This window comes from Mustela erminea, chromosome 3, assembly GCF_009829155.1.
Source record: "Mustela erminea isolate mMusErm1 chromosome 3, mMusErm1.Pri, whole genome shotgun sequence".
Lineage (NCBI taxonomy): Eukaryota > Metazoa > Chordata > Mammalia > Carnivora > Mustelidae > Mustela > Mustela erminea.
In genome coordinates this window covers 128,210,976-128,234,446 of record NC_045616.1, presented here as the reverse complement: position 1 = coordinate 128,234,446, position 23,471 = coordinate 128,210,976, and the positions used below count along the sequence as shown (strand labels likewise).

Genomic DNA, 23,471 nt, shown 5'->3' with positions numbered 1-23,471 from the left:
GGGCTCCTTGCTCCGCAGGGAGCCTGCTTCTCCCTCTGCCTCTGCCTGCCACTCTGCCTGTGCTCGCTCTTGCTCTCTCTCTCTGACAAATAAATAAATAAAATCTTTAAAAAAAAAAAAAAAGAGACAGTATATAAAAGCTCTGAGTTTAGTGGGCTAAACAAATGAATAAGCAAAGAAATTCGAGAGATTGTTACAAGGAACCTGGCAGCCCCATCTTTCACACTAAAGTCTCACTTTAAGCTAGGGGAGGGACAGGAGTGGGAATGGATTGGGAATGCAAATGCTACCACTTAGAGAGACTGGGACACTCCATTTTTAAGGTCACCACTTAAGATTCAGTGGAAAGTATATGATTCTCCCTCAGCCCATTATGTTTAGTATTGTAATGGTAATTCAAAAATTGGGGGGTTTAGAATTCTAAAAATATAATACTGAAGTTATTACTCTATAAATTATTAGTACTAACCTCTGAAATTAAATGTGCCCCTTCGTTCCTTTCCCTCTTCAAAGAAACAAGAATAGCTTCCCAGTTGCTCGCTATTAATGATGGGAAACCTAAAGAGAATTCATTAATATAGGCTTAGTTCTCAAAACACTTCTTGATAAAAATGAAAAAGACTCAGCATTTAATCAAAATTCTAAAATAGAAACGATGACGTAAATATGCAAATCAGACCATTAGCATAACCTTCAGGAGACAGCAAAGGCAAAACTGCCCAGTCATCAAAAATGTTTAGAAGTTGATGAATTTCCTTGAGCCAGGCAGGTTAAAGTGTTATGTACTCACTTGTACTGGGTATACAGGACGCCTCCTGTGGCACTGACATGATAATTCTTAAGTTGTTCATCCCTTTTTTTCCAAGTCACATTTACTGAATTCACATCCCCAGAAGCTGTGAATTGACATGTGAGTTCTACAGCAGAAGGTCGTTCTAAAGTGATATTTTTTTCCACTGGCACACTGGAATGTTCTGTTAGCCACAAAAGAAAACCAGACAAAAGATGTTGTAAAAGTTACGTTTCGGGGACAACCAATATAGACAAAGCAGTTTTAAGTCATCCATAATAATGCTCTATCACCAGTTTCTGAATGTAATATTCCTTTGAAGAATTATTCTTCTGTCGACACAGATTTGGTTCCCTTTATTATTCTCTTTCATAGTCACAGAGGAAGAAAGCGTTTGTTACATTACCAGAATAGCAAAAGCCTAAGGCTATAATCTTAATCTCCTTAAAATTTCCAGCTGATGAGGGTATGGGGGAAGAGCACGGTATCAAGGAGGTCCCTACCCTCGAACCAGAGAAACACCCCAACTGTAAAAACAAACAAAACCTAAGGGAGAGAAAGAATGGAGTAACGGTTTTGGCTCCTTTAAGGAATCATGCTATTCGTAGTTATTACAAGAACGTTCTGTGTAAAATATGGGTTTGTGTGTTATACTAATTCTGTCATTCCTAGTCTTCTTAGTCCTTAAATTCTTGTGGGGCCTGGACAAACATACAGATGAATGGCAGAATTAAAATACTCAACCTGTACTTCTGCATTTTCACTGAATTTGCAATTCCGGTACAAAGCCACGAGGTCAGGGGCACCTGGGTGGCTCAGTGGGTTAAGCCTCTGCCTTCGAGTCAGGTCATGATCTCAGGGTCCTGGGATTGAGCCCCACATTGGGCTCTCTGCTCAGCAGGGAGCCTGCTTCCTCTTCCTCTCTCTCTCTCTCTCTCTGCCTGCCTCTCTGCCTACTTGTGATCTCTGTCAAATAAATAAATAAAATCTTAAAAAAAAAACCAAACAAACCATGAGGTCACTAGCTATATATAAATACATGTAGATATCTATATCCCACTTATGGTGGATACATTAGAGCCAACTTTTTTTTTGAGCAATAGTAAGTAAAGGGAAAATAACAAAAAGGTACACTGCTCTTCCTATACTAAATGTGCCACTAAAGGCAACCAGATAATAGAAGAGGAAAACTTTCTTTTTATACAGTTCTAGCCAGTAAGTGAAGAAACTCTAGAAATCTGACAGAATGATGCTGTAACTCCTGGTGAATCATGGATCTCGGCATTTTCCATCAGCTGCAGCAACCCTCTCAGTCACGGAACTGTGTGTCTCCCAAGGAGGACACCCCACTACCTAGGCAGTCGTTTTGTCCAAGGTGGGGGGCGAGGAGTAAAGGGGGACAGGGTCCTAAGTCTCTAGATTCAACTACCAGTTTCCAGGAAATATGGAGGATGGAAAATCATGTTAAACAGCACCCCATGAAAGTGATCGACCAAATAGAGAGTGTGAGAAAACTCGACAAGACAAACAATCCAGTGTTTTCAACAGATAAATTAGAAAAGGGAAAGAAAGAAACCCAAAAATGAAAACATACCTTAGAAACACGCCTTTAAAAAAAAAACAAAAAACAAACAAACAAAAAAAAAGTAAAACTAAACTATAATAGGGGCACCTGGGTGGCTCAGTGGGTTAAATCCTCTGCCTTCGGCTCAGGTCGTGATCTCAGGGTCCTGGGATCGAGCCCCGCATCGGACTCTCTGCTCAGCAGGGAGCCTGCTTCCCCCTCTCTCTCTGCCTGCCTCTCTGACTTGTGCTCTCTCTCACTCTCTGTCAAATAAATAAATAAAATCTTTAAAAATAAAAAAAAAATTAAACTATAATATTAGGGAGGTACTCTTGTGTGATAAAACAATTTTTTAAAAACCAGAACAGTGGTGGTTACTCTTAAAGGGAAATGGGGCGTTATGTTTGGGAGAGGGCCCTGCGGTATATAAACACATTTCTCAATTTCCTGCCCAGTAACGTGGTGTCAGTAAAAGCAGAATGCAGGGCCAAAATGTAGAGAGAGAAAAAAACAAAACAAAACAAAACAAACAGAACCCAAATAGCATAACGTCACTTTTAATTACACTGAAAACTTTATAAAAATGCTTCCTTAAGCAATGACCAGGTGCAAAGTTTGCAAACAGTGAAGTTCAGCTAGTGTGAAGTGCTTTGTGAGCATATGCCTGAAATAACAGCTCGGGAATTGCAGAAGTGCTGAGCTGAATTTTATGGCAAAAAGAAAGGTAAAACAAAACACAAAACAAAACAAAAGCCCTAGGTATAGACAGATCTTAACAAGATTCAGTTATACAGAGAAAAAACTGAGTGGGTCAAACTGCATCTTTTGGTGCACTTGCTGAGCATCTACTGCATACCAGAATTTATAGGAGATGCTAGTAACAGAAGAAAATATCTCAAGATCCATCATATTCGGGGCGCCTGGGTGCCTCAGTTGGTTGAGCAACTGCCTTCGGCTCAGGTCATGATCCTGGAGTCCCAGAATCAAGTCCCGCATCGGGCTCCCTGCTCAGCAGGGAGTCTGCTTCTCCTGCTGACCTCTCCCCTCTCAAGATCCCTTTCCCTCATTCTCTCTCTCTCAAATAAATAAGTAAAACCTTAAAAAAAAAAAAAATTGTCCTATTTGGTCCTAGGAGCTTCTGTTTTCTGTAAATTTTCCTCCTTCAGCTTAAGCTCTGGGGTCCCCTGAAAACCTAGTCCGGTCTCTCTGTCAAAGAAATTTACTTCATTCATCAATTTCATCAAGGAGTTCTCCATACACTCTCTGTCTTCACCCCAATATAGCATATTCTGGTATCTTACCAAGTTCCAGAAAGTGCTTTACCATACGTTAAAAATGTTTAACCCGACTACCTCTTTTCCTTCCTTGTGGGACACAGACCATCTACCAAAGTCTACAGAAAATTCTTTCACATCCTGCAAAACTCTGCTAAGTTGATGCTTCAAGGACAAAGCTTCTGGAGATTTCTTGAGTCTTTTCCCCAAGTCTATGCTGGGTGTCACTCGTTACTGCTGGCCTCTGCCCAGCCTGGGTTTATGCTGGCAAAGCCACCCTGCTCAGAATTGCGGAGACCCAGGCCTTGCAGTAGGCCACAGCGATCCCAGAGGTTCTGGAGGCCGGAGCACCCAGAGAAGGCTATTTTGACTCTTGCATTATTTCTTGGGCACCTTATGGGGTTGAATACAGACCATCTTTCTTGCTGGAGGACTGGCAAGAAGACACGGCAGCCTTATCACTCCTAGCACGAGTCAGTACAGAGGTATTTCTGTTCCAGAAGGGGACTCCAGGACACCACGCTCTTTTCAGTGGTACAGCTCCCTGGAGCCTCCTAAAATATCAGGAAGTTAAAATATGTATGATGACCATGTCATAAGGGAGGGGGCCCCATGTCAGGTTCCTTGCCTGAGGTGACTCACAGGGCAACAGCGAGCATCTTTATGGTGGACATCTCAGTTTCCTCATTTGTAAAATGGCACAAGCCCTATTTCGTGAGGCCACAGAAAAGATTAAATGAGTTATAAGGAAACTTTTAGTGATATAGTAACTGCCAACTAATTTCCCACTTAGCTGTTTCTCCATTTTCTTCCTCCTCAATACTGGGGAATGTAACAAAAGCTATCACGTATTGCCTGAAGTTCTGTATTGCTCGTATCATTTAATCTTTACAGCCTTTCTATGAGATGAGTATCATTACTATCACTCCAACTCCACAGAGGAGGAACTGAGGCTTAACTCAGGGTTAACTAGATAAGGTTAACTATCTTTCCCTAGATCATGCATCCTGATAATGACAGATGTGAATACAAATTTGGATGGGACTGAGTCCAGAGTCTATAACCAACTACGTGTACCGACTCTCAAACATATGAAATTCTCATGACAATAGAATTAACTTCCTCATCACTTTCAAACTACGGAACTGAGGTTTTACCTTTTTTAAAGAGTTTATTATTTATTTATTTATTCGAGAGAAAGAGCGCATGCAAGAACCTGCACACCCATAAGCAGGGGGAGGAGCAAAGAGAAAGCAACAAGTAGACTCTGGACTGAGCGTGGAGCCTGAGGTGGGGCTCGATCTCATGACCCCGGGATCATGACCTGAGCTGAAATCAAGAGTCATATACCTAACCCACCAAGCTACCTAGACACCACTGAATTGAGATTTTAAATGAAAGAAAATAATAATGGAAGATGAAATAACTTATAATGCAGCAATACAGCAAAGTGATAATAGACAAATGGTAAGATCAACATATTTCAAACATTTATACTTTTGGGGTGTCTGGGTGGCTCAGGAGGTTAAGCCTTTGCCTTCGGCTCAGTTCATGATCTCAGGGTCCTGGGATTGAGCTCCCCATCAGGCTCTCTGCTCAATAGGAAGCCTGCTTCCCCTCTCTCTTTGCCTGCCTCTCTGCCTACTTGTGATCTGTCTCTCTCTGTCACATAAAGAAAGAAAATCTTTAAAAAAATTCACACTTTCAACTAAATAATTCTATTAAAACCGCACGGTAGCCTCTCCCTAACTCTTGCCAGGCTCCAAGTCCTAATTGTTAGCTCCCTGTTTCTTGCAACACTTCTCAGGGGCTTCTGTAGCTTGCTTTCCTATCAGAAAATCAAAAATATGTAAAAAGTTTCACCTCTAACTTTATTTTTTTTTTAAAGATTTTATTTATTCATTTGACACAGAGAGATCACAAGTAGGCAGAGAGGCAGGCAGAGAGAGAGGAGGAAGCAGGCTCCCCGCGGAGCAGAGAACCCGATGCGGGACTCGATCCCAGGACCCTGAGATCATGACCTGAGCCGAAGGCAGCAGCTTAACCCACTGAGCCACCCAGGCGCCCTCACCTCTAACTTTAAAATATTTTGCAATCAGCCAACAAACTAATATTTCCATTGAACTCAATGGACAATGTTTCAGCTTCCCCCAAACCACAACTGCAATGCATTTCTGCTATTTTAGAGTATCGCAAAAACATCCACTTTGTCAGCATTTCTAAGACTACACCTATTTGTCTGGTTTCTGAGCTATATTTTAAAAGACTACACTTAAGTCATACAGTAATTTATACTTGTCTCTTATTTTCATAATTAAAAATTTTAAAGTATATGGACACTTAAGCAATTTGTGTCTTCACAAATCTTCAAAGAAATGATAATAGTTAGACCTTAATGGGCCCATTTAAGAATCTTATCACTTGATATAAAAGTCTATTTTGTTCCTTTATTAAAAAAAAGAAAAGTGAAAAAAAGCAAGTTAAAATTTCTTGCATAGGACAGTGTTTCCAAACATGCTTGAGAAGCAGAAACTTTTATTTATAAGAGTGAAATGCACCACAACATAAAAAACTGGTAAAATGGGACAATTCCGGCTAAGACAGAGAGGAAATACGGAGCTCTCCCTTATTTTACATAGAAGTCAATGAGGTCCCATGTTACATCCTAAAATATAGACGGAACACAAAGAACCCTTACAGAAATAATGCGGATGGCCACTCTAACATGAGGCCAACACCCCTATATAAAAGTGAAACGATCCTATTTTTAACACGTTGTTGGCTCCATTTATATGATGCTCCTGACCATATGGTAAGTTTATAAAATAACTCCTCTGAATAAGAATAAAATACACTCTCTTAAACTTCATATTCAAAACATGTACAATAACAAAAGAAAATTGCTCCTTAATTCTTATAATTTTCAACTCCTCCTGAATTAAATTTCATTCATGATCATTTTTTTTTCTCTGAATCTATCAAGTTATCTACATGCTCCCTCATCAGTGCAGTACTGATGTGATAGTCTAAAATACCTGCGCACCCGAATTCATAGCTTAGGAAGGAAAATCGCCAATATGCACAGGAAACCTCAAAGGAGGAAAGCCTAACTTGAGGATCAAAGAGCATACGGGTCTGTATGTCTATGTGTGTCTGTATACAAACACACAGATACACACACACACTCCCCAAGTCCTCCCTTGGGAATCCCTCAAGACCTAAGAACTATGTGTCTGGCGTTATATAAGCACAGCTTATTCTCAAGCTTTTGGGAATTTTATGCAAGCAGCATCAAAAGAAAGAGGAATACTAGAAAATGTGGATGGCTTCTACACAAGTGAAGCCAGGTTTACCAAACATAATTCAAAGTCTCTATAATATTATGGAAAATATTCTCAAATTAGCCAAGAAAAGATGCTGGCTGAATTTCATTATCAAAGTTCCTGCTGGTCACCGTTTTCCTCCATTTCCATTAGTACCAGGTAGAATGGTTATTTCTCTACTTTCTAAACTGATTTAAAAATATTTCAAAGAGAAATTCCAAAGGGACATGGCTCCATTGAATTTTAGAAAAGACACATTACTTCTTGTTTTCAACAATGTGGTATTTAATTTGAGGAATTACCCTGAGTAATAATCCATCAGTCAAATACATTTTTCTACAACATAAGGGATAGGACACTATTACAACAACTTTTCACATCGTTAGAGAGAGTTAATCCAGCACTGTGGTAGTAGACTATTATATTTTTGGATAACCAGAATCTGAACACCCTTCCCTTCTGTGTAAGTTTTAATAAGAAGCAAAGCCCCCTCAGTTACTGTGTAAGCCAAAAATTTTCCTTCTAACTCTCTGATGCTAAGGGCAATGCCATTTGACTAATTCTATCCCCCCACCTAGGACTTTAAAGTTAGAGGGAATGACTTAAGGATCTAGGCAGAATCGAGAAATTAATCACAACAGCAATGGCAAATGTCTAGCAATGATAAAGCATCATTTCTTCATTTACCCTTTCATTCAACACTTATTTTCTGAACACCTGCTACGTGCTTTCACTCACCCAACCATTCATGATTGTACTAAATATCTACTATGTGTCTTTACCCTGAGCACTAATATCAAACGTACAGTATTAGTAACAATATCTTAACCAGACGACGTCAAGGTTTCTTGCTGTCTTTCCTTCTTTAAGTCTTTGACATACTCTAGAATTCGGTTTCCATCCTAATCATAAAACTAGGGAAACAGAAAACATAGGGGAAAAGCTTCTTGACATTGGTCTGGGCAATGATTTCATGGATATGAGCCCAAAAGCATAAGCAACAAAAGCAAAAATAAACGTGTAGAATTAATCAAACTAAAATTTCTGCACAATAGGCAATCAACAGAGCAAAGACACAGTAAAGAGACAACTTACAGAATGGAGGAAAATATTTGCCAACCTAATCTGATAAGGGGCCAATATCCCAAATATATAAGCAACACTACTAACTCAAAAGCCAGAAAACAAATAACTCAATTTAAAAATGGGCAAAGGACCTGAATAAACATTTTTCTAAAGAAGAGATACAAATGATCAACAAATGATACATGAGAAAAGAGAACTCCTATACAGTGTTGGTGGGATCATAAATTGGTACAGCCATAATGGAAAATGGTCTGGGGCTTCCTCAAAAAACTAAAAAGTAGAACTGCCATATGACCCAGCAATCCTATTTCTGGGTATATACCTAAAGGAAATAAAATCGGGATCCCAAAGAGATATTTGTACTGCCATGAACACTGCAGCATTGTTCATGAGCCAAGATGTGGAAACAACCCAAGTGCCTGCAGAAGGAAGGATGGGTAAAGAAGATGGACTTACTCAGACATGAGAAAGAAGGAAAGTCTGCCTTTTATAATAACAAGGATGAATCTGGAAGACATTACGCTAAGTGAAATAAGCCAGACAGGGAAAGACAAATATTATTTTTTTTCATTTATAGGTAGACTCTAAAAAAAGAAGAAGAAAGTTGAACTTATTGAAACAGAGAGTAAAGGGATGGTTACATCATGATCCCTGAGTCCTGGGACTGAGTCCCACATCAGACTCCCAGCTCCATGGGGAGTCTGCTTCTCCTCTTCCCTCCCCTCTCATGTTCTCTCGCTCTGTCTCTCTCTCTCTCTCTGTCTTTCAAATAAATAAATAAAGTCTTTTAAAAAAATGTTGTATTGAACACTAGAAACATGCTAAGATAATAACAGATTTCAGGTAAACTCATCATAGAAAAAAATTACTTTGTAAGATGACAGGTTAATTAGTTGACTGTAGCAACATTTCACTATATATATTTATATATAAAACTATCATGTTGTACACCTTAAGTATATATAATTATTATTTTTAATACTTTTTTTTTTATAGATTTTATTTATTTATTTGACAGACAGAGATCACAAGTAGGCAGAGAGGCAGGCAGAGAGAGAGAAGGAAGCAGGCTCCCTGCTGAGCAGAGAGCCCTATGTGGGGCTCCATCCCAGGACCCTGGAATCATGACCTGAGCTGAAGGCAGAGGGCTTAACCCACTGAGCCACCCCGGCACCCCATTTTTAATACTTTTTAAAAAGAAAAAAAAAACTGTAACAGAAATTTTAAGTCAAATGAGATCTAAATTATAGGTAGTAATACAATATAATAAAATCATTAATTCTCCAAATTATTCTATAAATTTAGTGAACAATCAGCCAAAATCCAGTAAGTATTTGCTGTGGAACCTGATTCCAAAAAAAAAATCTACATGAAAGAGTGAAAATGTCAGACATTGGAAAACCTACGTTAAAAAAAAAAAGAACAAAGATATAAAGATGTATCATAATGTTTCAAAAAAAGATTAATGTGTTAATGATGCTGGAAAATACCAAGAAATTAATGGAATAAATAGGTAGAATTTTCTGGATTGCAAGTTGGAAACTTAATGGTCAGGAAGTCAAGTTAATCACCAAATTTGTTTTTTAATGGATTGAAAGAGAAGAGAAACTTATCAGTACAACACACCTGTGAGGTGTGCGTGTTGCTTAATGCATACTTTGTATTATGTGTGTGTTTGCCCATGTGTGTGCATGGGTGGTAAATCAGGTTACAAGGTAAATTTACTTCTTACTTTGCCCAACTCTCTAAAATGTTTGAAAAATATTGAAACAATAAAGGAACAGAATAGCACAAAGGAATTTGGAATATGATTAGGATGATATTTCAAAGCCTAGGAAAAAGAACTATTCAGTACAGGATGTTGAGACCTTGGCTATCTATATAAAAATAATAATTTAATAAAGTTAGGGCCCTATCACACACAGTACATAAATCTATATTTCAAAAGGATTAAAAACTGAAGGGTAAAAAACTCCTATGAAAATACTTCCATAAAAATGATAGAAGAAAACAAAAACAATGAAACTTCTTCACAATAAAAAACACCTTGTAAATGTTTAAAGACAACTGGGAGACAATATTTGCAATTTCAATAAAAAGTGCAAATTAGAATTTAAAGTGTATAGCTGTCTCGCACCAATTAAAAAGTATATAAACCCAACAGGAAAATGGATACAGGGTATTAACATAAAGGCACCATATATACATAAGTATGTCCAACTCCAAAACGCAAATTAAAACAGCTTTTAGCACTCCTGCTGGCAAAGATGAAAGAATTTAATAATATCGAGTGGTGCTAGTCAGGAACTAAGGAGTATTACAGTCAAATATGGGAGTGAGGGGAAAGGTAAACTGCTACTTTGGAGGGCAATTTGCAAGTATGTATTAAAATTAAAATGCACACAATTCCTAATTCAGCAATTCTACTCTGTAGCATTTATCCCAAAGGAACACACACAGTCATGCCCAGAGAGAGAGATGTAGAAAGAAGTGTTCATTATTGAATGGTTTACAACTGAAAACAATTTAAGCAAACTAGGGTCCATTTAGAGGAAAATGTTTAAGAAAACTGGTTTGTTTATATACTGTGCATACAAGTAAAAGAAATAAGGTATGTCCATGCAAAATGGCTAGATCTCAAGAACTAACACTGATCAACAACAAAAATTCAGGACAGTACATATGGATTTAAATCACTAATATTAAAGAGTACAACACCATGTCCCATAGGACTCTACAGTTTCTTTGAATACACACATACGTACATACATGGAACAGAGGTTACCCCTGGAAAGAGCTCAGCTAAGACAGAAGCAGAGGGTGTCAAAAGGGCTTTGACATCCTCTGACAAGCTGAGATTTTATCCCTTGAAATTCTATTTGGCTATTTTTCAAACATGCTTTATCTTTTTTTTTTTTTTTTGATAACATAATATTGTTTTCCCCTGTTTTACAATATTTCTTCTTTTATAACTCTACCTACTATTTCTGTCATCTTAAATTCTGGACAATCTAATCCTACTGTTCTTTAGTTGACTCTCAGCCTTGGGGTCCACTTCATTGCATTTTTATCTGTAGCAAGTCCTCAGCCCAGATCCATAGCCAGAGCAGGCAAAGTGTCCTGCCATAAATGTTTTCTTCCATTTGCTTTCCGGCAGAACCAGGGTCATGTTTGTGTTATTTCTCAGCTTGCAAGGCTCGTGTGTCACGCAGGGAACGTAAATTTGCAATCTCAATGCCACTGAGGGCAGGCCTTTGACTTTGAGTACTCAGGGAAGTCTTTGTTTTTGATTCAGAACAAAGCTAAAACCAGGAAGTCCACTTATCGTGCGTGTGTGGCCTTGTGCAGATCCACTCTGGGTCCCCACCCCTCCCCACCTCCCAGGTCAAATATTTTTCACCACGTTTATAGCCTTCTGTGGGTCTTCAGTTCCAGTTTTCTGCAAAGATCGGCTTTCTGGGGATTTTCAGTGCCTGCTCCTCTCCTTGCCTAGATCCAAGCCCTCATTCTTAGATCTGTGACTCTTAGAACTCAAATGCCCTGTCAACAAACACAAGGAAGACTAACAGGACTTCGGTTCACAGGCATGTACCTCAGCCGTCTTTTCATCAGGTGTGATGACTGAGAAACATCATACACATTTGAACCTCCTTGAAGTCATTCTAGGGTCTTCTCTGCCACAAAGTGTCTGAGCAGCGAAATGTAAGGGACTCACTATTCTTTTTCTTTTTCAGCTAAAAAACAAACAAAGAAAACAAAAAACAAAAAAACCCACTTCTTGTTCTCTCTTCCTGAACACCCTCTTCTCAATGTCATGGAACAGGTACCTGGCCTTGGAGTCTGAAAGGTCTTAACACTGACCTCTTGCCTGGCAGGCTGTAGGGAACATGGCTACCTTTCCTGACTTTAACTAGTCCTCCCAAATTTCACTCGATACCCTAATCTGAGTATCTCTTCCCTGAGTGACTGCTTTGTCTAACTCCTTGTCTCACCAAGACCTCATCAGGCCAGCTGCTCACATTTCAGCATGGTAAATGAAATTTGTTATTGGGAGAACCTACCCCAACATTACCAGGATAGTCAAGTGGTCAAGTCAGTGGTGTTTTGATTTTAACCTCTTTGGTTAAACTATAACACACTGATTGAGATACCAATCACTGTAATATGCAGAGGCAAAGAAAGAAAAATAAAAGTAACAATAAAGAAATGTTCTAATTGCTGTAATGCAAACAATGAATTTCAAATGCTGACAATGGGAAACTTAGTTCAGTGATGTAAAAAAAAAAAAAAAAAGTCCATTATCAAAAGAGAAGCTTTAAAACCCAGAGATATCAGAAAGGAAAAGCAAAAACAAAAGCAAAAAAAAAAAAAAAGAAACCTTTTATTCTTACTCGTCAATTATACTATCACCAATATATTCATTATCTCTGCAAATACGATTTGCACATATTTAAAAATAAGGCAATTAAAACACTTTTGTTTTTCATTGTTTCTGAAAGTTTTTACACGGTTTCAAAAATAATGTAAGTTCCCTTAAAATAGAAATAATTTTTTAATAATGCTGTTGAAGGAAATGACTAATTGGGCATTAAGAAAGACAGCATATATAATGAATATCGTGGCGCCACACCGCCTGGATTCAGAACCAAGCTCTGACTTATCACCTGGACCTTGGTCAGTTCAATTAAGTTCTTTGTGCTGCCTTTTCTTCATTTGCAAATTGCAAACAGTAGTAGTACCTACTGCACAGGGATATTATGAGGGCTAAATTAAGTTACATTTAGAAATATAAACATTGTATGAAGTCAGTCCCGTGTGTTTGTTAAGTAAATAACTAACAACATTTTAAAAACACAAAATAAGTAAACAACCAGGATTCCATGAATCAAAGGTCGTATTTCCCATTCTCCCCGGCACAGGACCTTGTGTTCCCCCAGTCTCTAGCATCTTTGTTGTTGTTTTATTTAAGATTTTATTTATTTATTTGACAGAGATTAAGAGAGCACAAGCAAAGGGAAAGGCAGGCAGTGGGAGAGGGTAAAGCAGGCTCCCTGCTGAGCAGAGAACCCGATGTGGGGCTCCATCCCAGGACCCTGGGATCATGACCTGAGCCAAAAGCAGCTGCCTAATCAACTGAGCCACCCAGGTGCCCCTCTAGCATCTTTGGTAAGTAAGCTGCTAAGAGCTGGGCCAATGTCATGCTGGTCCAATGTGCAACTAATGTATTATATTTGAATCTCTCTACGAGAAACATTTCATCTAGTTTCTAAAAGGGCCTGAGAGAAAGAGAAAAGAGTAAGGACAACACAGAAATATATGCAGGGGGGTGGGGGGTTGGGTGAGCCAGGTGGTGGGTATTAAGGAAGGCACATATTGCATGGAGCACTGGGTGTGGTGCATAAACAATGAATCTTGGAACACTGAAAAAATAAAATTTAAAAAAAAAAATGTGCAATTCAAGTAAACATAAGTATGACCACATGAAAACATTCCATTCATCAGGGAGGTTAAAAATCCTAGAGATAGCAGTAGGAAGAAAGCCTATGGTTTCTAGTAAGCATAAACATATCTTCAGATTTAACTTCTATATTTCAGGAAGGCCGTTCCTAAGACCAAATTTTTTGATGCAAAGGCAACCAGAACAATAACCTACAGGAAAATGCAACCATATAGGCCACAGGTTGGAAATCCAGTCTTTCAAAATGAATGTCAAATCTTTTCTTTTGTCAAATAAAAACAAATCCAGATCTATGTAAACAGAGATTTTATTCAAAACGTCTATTGCAATAAGGAAGATGCACCAAACTTCGGATCCGTCTGCAAGCATCTCAAAGTCAAACAGAAAATGACTTTCTTTTCTAGGGAGGGGTAAGCAGGCTAGCAGGAACTTTTGAGAGGAAATGGGACAATCTAGTGGGGGATGCAGGAAGCATGATCACACTGTAGTCAAGCATTAGTGCTGCTCAGACTTGGGGCAAACTAAAGTTCAGGGGCCTGGGAGGAAGAAAAAGCTTGTCTAAGGTTTGATCAAGCTAAGGCAGAAGGTAACTAATTGGTAACTAACAGACAACTACGGACCTCCGGTCTCTTGACAACCACGGACCACTGGTCTCTTCACAGCAGCAAGAATACTGGTTTTAATGATAGTATTACAATAAAAGAGTAGTCAGGAGTTTAACCTTCCAAACAGGTTAGGTAAATAACCAACCCCACATCAACTAAAATGTCCACTTTTTCCTCTCTTCTTGGACACTAACCCTTTTTCCGCAGGGTCCTTACTGGGTAGGGAAGGGGTGTGCTGCTGCCAACATTACCTGGATACTCAAAGGATTTGCAAACTTGTGTTCTCATATGGATCTCTCTTAAAGCAAAACTTCATCTGATAGAGGAAACCAATAACTAGAACATGAAAACAGGGTTTCAAAAATTATTTGAAAAGCAACACATTTACCAGTCAGTGAGATGTTATGACTTTCCAAGAAAAGGTTGGAGTATTTTGTCATCATTACTTCCGGGATGGGTAGACTTGTAAGAGGTGAAGCTGTAAGAAGAAGAAAATGCGATCACATATTATTATCAAGATGAAATGACTATAAGCTAGTTTGTAACAGCTAAAATGTTATATTGTACACGATTAATGAAAAATAAAATTAATTTAAAAAATAACATAGGATTGTTGTCAGTGCTTTTGTTGTTGTTGTTGTTTTTAAAAATTTTATTTATTTATTTGACAGAGAGAGATCACAGTAGACAGGCAGGCAGAGAGAGAGAGAGGGAAGCAGGCTCCCTGTGGAGGAGAGAGCCCGATGTGGAACTCGATCCCAGGACCCTGAGATCACGACCTGAGCCGGAGGCAGAGGCTTTAACCCACTGAGCCACCCAGGCACCCCTGTAAATGCTTTTTTAAAAAATGTTTTATTTATTTGACAGAGAGAGCATGACCAAAGGGAAGTCAGAGGGAGAGGGGGATGCAGACTCCCTGCTAGGTAGGGAGCCCTACTTGGGGCTTAATCCCAGGACCCCAGGATCACGACCTGAGCTAAAGGCAGATGAGCCACCCAGGTGCCCTGTAAGTACTTTTTAGAATCTAGAATAAATTCCAAATATTGGAATAGAGACTGAAAACAAACAGGAGTTGTACAAGATAATAAAAAAAGTTTTCTACCCCAAAAGGGCAATGCAAACATTCTTTTGGTATCAGATGGGAGATGAGGGAAGCATAGCTTTCTTTCATATGAGAAAGAGAGAAACAGTTCTTAAGACTAAAGGACAGTTAAAGACTGAACAGATAACTGGAGAAAACGTTACTGACTCTGTAAATGCATTTACAATATTTAAATTCTAATTACACCTGTAACGTTGTTCCTAAAATAGACAATTACTCTTACTTCTTTTAAAAAATCTGTGATTCCTTTTGAACTACTGGAATCTAAAACTGTGAAAAAGAAAGCCAAGCTGAGTTTCAGTGCAGAATGCCTTCCTTACTTCTCCCCGGCACTGTCATTGACTCACTCGACAGCATTTTTAATTTCCCTGCCTACAGCTCTTCCGGGGGACACACAAATTCCCTCTTCAATGCAGAGAGATCTGAATGGAGGCACCGCAAGAACAGATGAAAACTTAAGAGTATCTGCCAATCAAAATGAACCTTCCCTTCTTCCCAGGTGTCCCTCTTCTAGAGAGTCCTTCTCTGGCTTCCCACTGTGACCAGCCGCCCCCTTCCAGCACACAGAGTACACTGCCCTCATTGCGGTAGACGCCCACATACTGTGCTCTCATTGTATGAGGTACTAGAGTGTATCTCCCACCAGACTGTAAGCAAGGATTAATAATTTATGAGGCAAAATGCAATGGCTTACTTAAAAATAAAAACTTTGGGGGCACTGTATTATTTGAAAGGCAACACATTTACCAGTCAGCGAGAAGTTATGACTCTCCAAGGAAAGGTTAGAGTATTTTGTCATCATTACTTCCGGGATGGGTAGACTTGTAAGAGGTGAAGCTGTAAGAAGAAAATGCGATCAAATATTATTATCAAGATGAAATGACTATAAGCTAGTTTGTAACAGCTAAAATGCTATATTGTACATGATTAATGAGAAATAAAATTAATTTTAAAAATAACATAGACGTGTTTTAAGCGCTTTTTTTTTCTTTTTTAAAGATTTTATTTATTTATTTGACAGACAGAGATCACAAGTAAGCAGAGAGGCAGGCGGTGGGGGTGGGGAGGTTGTGTGGGGGGAAAAGCAGGCTCCCTGCTGAGCAGAGAGGCTGATGTGGGGCTCTATCCCAGGACCCTGAGCCAGAGGCAGAGGCTTTAACCCATGTGCCCCTGTAAGTGCTTTTTTAAAAAAGGTTTTATTTCTTGGACAGAGAGAGCATTAGCAAAAGGGAGGAGCAGAGGGAGAGGGAGATGCAGACTCCCTGCTAAGTAGGGAGCCCTACGTGTGGCTTGACCTCAGGACCCCAGGATCACGACCTGAGCTGAAGGCAGATAAGCCACCCAGGTGCCCTTTAATTACTTTTTTTTTTTTAAGATTTTATTTATTTATTTGACAGAGATCACAAGTAAGCAGAGAAGCAGGCAGAGTGAGGAGGAAGCAGGATCTCTGCTGAGCAGAGAGCCCGATGTGGGGCTCGATCCCAGGACCCTGGGATCATGACCTGAGCCGAAGGCAGAGGCTTTAACCCACTGAGCCATCCAGGTGCCCTCTGTAATTACTTTTTACAATCTAGAATAAACTCCAAATATTGGAATAGAGACTGAGAACAAACAGGAGTTGTACAAGATAATAAAAGAAATTTTCTACCCAAAAAGGGCAGCACAAACATTCCTTTGGTATCAGATGGAAGATGACGGAAGCATAGCTTTCTTTCCAATGAGAAAGAGAGAAATAGTTCTTAAGAGTAAAGGACAGGGCACCTGGGTGGCTCAGTGGGTTAAGCCTCTGCCTTCGGCTCAGGTCATGATCCCAGGGTCCTGGGATCGAGCCCCGCATCAGGCTCTCTGCTTTAGGGGGGAGCCTGCTTCCCCCCCCCCCCCGCCTGCCTCTCTGCCTACTTGTGATCACTGTCAAATAAATAAATAAAATCTTAAAAAAACTAAAGGACAGTTAAAGACTGAACAGATAACTGGAGAAAACATGTTACTGACTCTGTAAATGCATTTACAATATTTAAATTCTAATTACACCTGTAACATTGTTCCTAAAATAGACAATTACTCTTACTTCTTTTAAAAAATCTGTGATTCCTTTTGAACTACTGGAATCTAAAACTGTGAAAAAGAAAGCCAGGCTGAGTTTCAGTGCAGCATGCCTTCCTTACTTCTCCCCGGCACTGTCATTGACTCACTCGACAGCATTTTTAATTTTCCTGCCTAAAGCTCTTCCGAGGGACACACAAATTCCCTCTTCAATGCAGAGAGATCTGAATGGAGGCACCGCAAGAACAGATAAAAACTTAAGAGTATCTGCCAATCAAAATGAACCCTCCCTTCTTCCCAGGTGTCCCTCTTCTAGAGAGTCCTTCTCTGGCTTCCCACTCTGACCAGCCACCCACTCCCAGCACACAGAGTACACTGCCCTCATTGCGGTAGACTCCCACATACTGTACTCTCATTGTATGAGGTACTGGTGTGTGTCTCCCATCAGACCGTAAGCAAGGATTAATAATTGATGAGGCAAAACGCAATGGCTTACTTAAAAATAAAAACTTTGGGGGGCACTGTATTATTTGTAAAAGGCGAAAGATTTATGCGATCTGAAGAGAAACCAGAGTGTGGCACTGTATTATTTGAAAGGCAATACATTTACCAGTCAGTGAGATGTTATGACTCTTCAAGGAAAGGTTAGAGTATTTTGTCACCATTACTTCTGGGATGGGTAGACTTGTAAGAGGTGAAGCTGTAAGAAAAAGAAAATGCGATCGCATATTATTATCAAGATGAAATGACTGCAAGCTATTTTGTAACAGCTAATATTCTATATTGTATACTGTTAGTGAAAAATAACGTTTTCAGGAAGCTCCAAGGAACTAGAGCTCATACATTCGCAGATATTCAGAAATATATTGGGCTATCAAATGTGACCAGATTTCCAAATTTTTCTATGCTCTTTTCTTTACTGAAAAATCCCTACTGATTTACATCAAGTAGCTTTAAAAAAAAACCATTTGTAGTTTCTTTATGAGACATACATGAAGATACTGAAGAATGAGACAAGACTGCTGGAAAAAGACAGACACAAAGAGGCAGAAAGAAGGTGAGTGAACAAAGAAAGACAGAGAGACCATAATAAAGGGCATAAAATGAGGACAGAGAAGAGAAAATGGATACACAGTGAGAGTTTCTGTTGTTTGGTTTCCCAGCTACAGTTACAGACCAGCTCTCCCAAACTGACTTTTGGTTCTCCTCTGCCACTTCTCTCACCTTTTCAAAATCTTTACTGAAAAAAAAAAAGTTTCCATTTCCTCCCTTCCACTCTCCTCAAAACTTCCTTTTTTTTTTGGTACTGTGGCTACTGTTCTTTGTGGGGTATCAGAACTTATCTTCCACAAAAACAACCCCAATTCCATCAAATAAGTCAGGAAAGGGGAAAAGACTTATGACTGTAGTCTTGGCTGCATTCTTAAAACTTCTCATTCAGTTTAAATTAAACCTGAGCCTTTTTTTTTTTTTTATTTCACTTTCCTAATACTCTGAGCAGAAACTTACTCCTAGTGCAAGATTAGATTTCCAGTTCTTTTCTTATGTGTATGAAAAATATTATCAAAGCTGGTGATCACCTTTGTTGCCTCAGCTTATGCACAGGTTTGACAACATTGCCTAATAAACAAATCTACCTAGCAGAACCTCACTCTCCAGTAAGCTGTGTTCCAAAGGCTGGATCACTTCTAAAGCAGCTTTGGAAGGTGGAGGGCACTTTCTCATAAAGTCATCCTTTTAACAAATTTAATATGTTAATCATACCACCCCTTGACAGTGATTGTCCAAGAAAATATGCCCTGAGTGTCTGACTGGGCGATCAAGAATAGAAAACATTTCTTTCACTCACATTTAATATTCATTCATTCGTATTCTTTCTGTCTCCACGTCTCTGTCTCTGTCTCTCTGTCTCTCTGTCTCTCTCACACACACACACACACATGCACACACAGCCCCAAAGGCTCCTATCAACATTCTTTTTCTGATGAAAAAAATTGTTTTTCCATTCTTAGGGCATAGCTCACTTAGAGGTTGTATTTAAGAGGAAATATCTCAGGATGATGAAAGTAGATGCTATTGACTTACAGATAGGAAGCCAGGAGGGTGCGGTTGGGAAGGAATGAGCTGTTCTAGATCATCTGTTCAGTGAAACGTGCAAAACATAAGCTTTGATATCTTTGCTTCCTTGCTAGGGAGTCCCCTTTCTTGGCCTAGCCTACTCCAGAGCTGAATGTAATTGTGAGGTTTCTCATCACACTCTTTACCCCTAAAACAGGACCATAATCCTTTGAGATAGTCTAATATTATTTATTCATATTATTAGTAGTATTAGTCACACTATCAACAGCAATAAGAAAGTGCCATAAACTGAAAAAATGTGTTTTATCCTTCCTATTTTATTTAAATAATTGAATATAGGGAGTACTTGATCCGAGCTTGATGCTGGTAAGGAGTAGGAAGCTGAGCAAACTCGGTCCCTACAGGACCACACAGATGATAATAACAGCGATTTAGGCCCCCAATTTGTAATTGAGAGTCATTAAAATTTCAGAGTGCCACCCATTCATAGTATGATTATAACTACTAGCCCATGTGTTTTCCAACTTGGCCAGGGAGCGGCAGAAGATGAAGTCTGATTTACATCTTTGAGAGACTCTGGAGGTAGAACAGAGGTGGAGATGATGCCACAGAGATAAGCTCACAGGCTGGGGTTATTTTGCCATTTCTCGGTATCGGGCCTGGATGGGAGAGCCTACCTGTATCGGCACAAGAGAAGAGAGGTCTAGACGTGGCTTGGGCAAAATCTAAGCTCACAGGAGCTGATGGAATGGGAGGGGGACAAAAAGCCACGCTTCAAGAATAGAGAAGTTTGGGTAGCTCCAGAAGATACGAGCTGTTACGACCACTTCCCACTGCCTGTCCGTAGATTAAAAATACAGACATCCATACACCAGCCACCACCTGTACCCTAACTTCGTGTCCCCTCTAAAGCATTTTTCTTGATCAGGCTTCAGATTCCACTGAACAAGCCCGAAGTGCAAAAGAATATGTGTAATTCTTGTGGGTTTTGTTGTTTTTTTTTTTTCCCTCAAGGAAAGTCCCTCCAAAAGACAATGTACACAAACGTCTAGAGTGGAAAAAGCAGGGCCTTCCACAGAAGGTGCTGGAATAGTAAAGTGAGAAGTTCTTTGCTTAGCCAAGATTTTTTTTTTTCAAATCAAAGAAGTGGGAACATAAACTTTATTGCTTTCCGTAGGAGGACAACTGGCAGGAGGCTGAGATTGGTGTTTAAAGGAAATTGGCAGGGAAGTCAGGCAGATGTGGTTTGAATACTTCCCCTAAAGGATTAGGCTGAGTCACAAAAAGAAACACAAAATGGAGAGGCAGGAATTTGGATCCTAATCCAAGTCCTGCCTCTCACTTGTTTCTCGGGGTTTCGTTTCATGGAAAAAAGAGGGAGGATCAGAAGAGTCTAACATTGCGTGATGGCACCAAGATCACAGCATACATTCCTCAAGTTGTCACGGTCACCCCTCTCTTAATCATGGTGGGAAACTTTCCACCCGGCCTTCTTTTACAGTTAGTGGCAAAAATGCCACATTAAGAAGTAACATCTAATAGTTTTTCTAAAGATTAAAGATTTTTCTCCCTCTGCAGGGGCAAGGGGCATGCCAGTGTTGCATCAAAGAGCTGAGTAAAGACCTAATTTTCACCTATTGTTAGTTTCTGTAAAATAGCAAAATGGTCTCTACTTAAATATCTGTCACATATTACATTTTAAAATAGACATTGCTAGATGGGCTTATAATATATGCTATTAATATTTTTAAGAGATAAACATGTTATAATTTCTACTTACAATATTAAGGTAACATTTTTACATATTTAATTCTGAGCTCCATTTTAATTGAAGTAAATTGGGAAGAAAAAAAAGGATAAGTAACACTAGAACACTGCACTGGGTTTTCACATTTGCTTTCCTCTAGATCAGAAAATTTCCATCACACCTCTGTTTAAGAATAAGCATTTTTGGGGCGCCTGGGTGGTTCAGTTGGTTGAGCATCTGCCTTAGGCTCGGGCCATGATTCCAGGGTTCTGGGATTGAGTCCCACATTGGGGTCCCTGCTCGGTGGGAAGTCTGTCTCTCCCTCTCGAACACTCCCTGCTTGTGTTCCCTCTCTCGCTATCTCTCTCTGTCAAATAAATAAACATAGTCTCTAAAAAATAAATAAATAAATAAATAAACCTTTTCTCTAAATTCCCCCCCAAACAACTTTATTATATTTTATGATCCTGGATGGGTCTAGACTTCATGTACAGAAAGGTGTAAGTAAAAACTATTATTAGGATAAATATCCTCTTTCTTTCTCGCTCTCCTCCATATAATGTGCTGATTGCTATCAATATGCATAATTAACAATATTTTTAATAAATCTTAATTTTAGCATTCTGATACACTGTATTATAAATGTATAGCCCAATTTTAAAAACACTATAACCTAGGAATGGATAATACATACTATTTATAAAATAAAATTTTGAAATTCAGAATGTATTTCCTCATGCAAGCGGTGCTATATATAACCCCAAGATCCCATGCCAAATTGTAAAGGCCATTTAAGCCATGATATGGCTAAACTATAGCATTAAAATATCTAATTACCAACATTTCTAATAAACAGTGCTTTTAGAGTTCTACTTCTGGAAGCTAGGAATACAGTATTCCTATCCCGTCTGTAATGGCAATAGTAGAAAGAAGAGAAAGGGAGAATAAGGCTATATTGATTCCCAGACATGATAATCCACAGTTTGTCAAGAAGAGGTTTGTCAAGAAAATAAATTCCTGATGGGGACATTTATAAGTCAGACTTCTAAATCAGGGACAGTTAAAAAAACAAACAGGAAGCCCATATTTTTTCTACATAGAATGAGAACCACTGGGCAAAACAGCCATTTTTAGGGACGCCTGGGTGGCTCAGTCGGTTAAGCATCTCTTGATTCCAGCTCAGGTTATGATCTAGGGCTGTGAGAGCGAGCCCTGCACTGGGCTCTGCGCTGGGCATTGAGGCTGCTTCACATTCTCCCTCGGCCCTTCCCCCACTCCACTTGCACACATTCACACACACACACTCTCCCTCTTTAAAAAAAAAAAAAAAAAAAAGGCCATTTTTAGACTAACAACAATTGAAGAACAATTAAAAAGCCTAATAGCAAGAACAGTGTGCACTTTTCCAAAGCCTTGTAAAACTGGTTTTAAACCTTGGTCATATTGAAATATAAACAAATTGATCTTTCCTTTGAAAACAGATTATTGCAATAAAATCCACACCAAAAGGCAGCATTAAGAACTCTTGTTTCAGACTACCTCTAAACAGTCATTAAAATATGTTAACAGTGAATTTTAGACCAAATAAAACTCTTAAGAAATAAAACACCAGAAGTCTGACTAGCACTCCTGTTCTTTCTAACGACTGTGGGTTTTTCCAATGTTTCACCCACTAGATTTTTCTTTGATAAGACCTAGATTCTGTTCAGTGGTTCTCAACTGGAGCTGACTTTTGCCCTCCAAGGGACATGTAACAATGTCTGGAGACATGTGGATGCCACAACTTGGAGGAGGTTACTACTTGTATCTAATAGGTTACAGTAGTTTCCTAGGGCTGCCAGAAAAAGTTGCCACAAACAAAGCAGCTTAAAACACCAGAAGTTTATTCTCTCATAGTTCTGGAGACTGGAAGCCTGAAATCAAGGTGCAGGGCTTTGCCCCTTCTGGAGGCTCTAAGAGAAGAAAACCTCCCTGCCTCTTCCTACCTTTTGGGAGTGGCCAGCAATCCTTGGCATTCCTTGACTCTTACCGGCCTCACTCCCATCTCTGGCTCCATCTCACAGCCATCTTCCCTCTGAGTATGTCTGTCTCCCTATCCAAATCTCCCTCTGGTTTCTTTCATAAAGACCACAGTCATTGGGTTAAAGGTTTACCCTAATCTAGTATGACCTCATGCTAACTTGATTACATCTGCAAAGACGTTACTCTCAAATGATGTTTCCTGGGTACAAACAGTCAGGACTTGAACACGACTTTTTTGGAGACACAACTCACCCACTACATAGGAGAGGCCAGAGCTGCTGCTAAGCATTCTGCAATGACAATGCCCCACAACAGTGAATTATCCAGTCCCAAAGTCAATAATGCCAAGGCTGAGAAACCCTGATTTCACAGCAGGAA

At 39.3% G+C, this 23,471-nt stretch overlaps 1 protein-coding gene across 2 annotated transcripts in view; it reads right to left on the bottom strand.

Annotated features, from left to right (window-relative positions):
- EMB (embigin) overlaps positions 1 to 23,471 on the bottom strand; it is a 46,345-nt gene that overhangs the window by 16,683 nt on the left and 6,191 nt on the right. The window contains exons 2-6 of one of the 2 annotated variants that reach the window (XM_032337443.1): positions 17,856 to 17,945; positions 15,950 to 16,039; positions 14,489 to 14,578; positions 791 to 974; positions 470 to 558 (exon numbers count right to left, since the gene is read on the bottom strand). In XM_032337443.1, coding sequence (XP_032193334.1) covers positions 470 to 558; positions 791 to 974; positions 14,489 to 14,578; positions 15,950 to 16,039; positions 17,856 to 17,945 — 543 coding nt within the window. The remainder of the gene's footprint in view (positions 1 to 469; positions 559 to 790; positions 975 to 14,488; positions 14,579 to 15,949; positions 16,040 to 17,855; positions 17,946 to 23,471) is intronic. The other variant, XM_032337444.1, reaches the window with a different exon arrangement.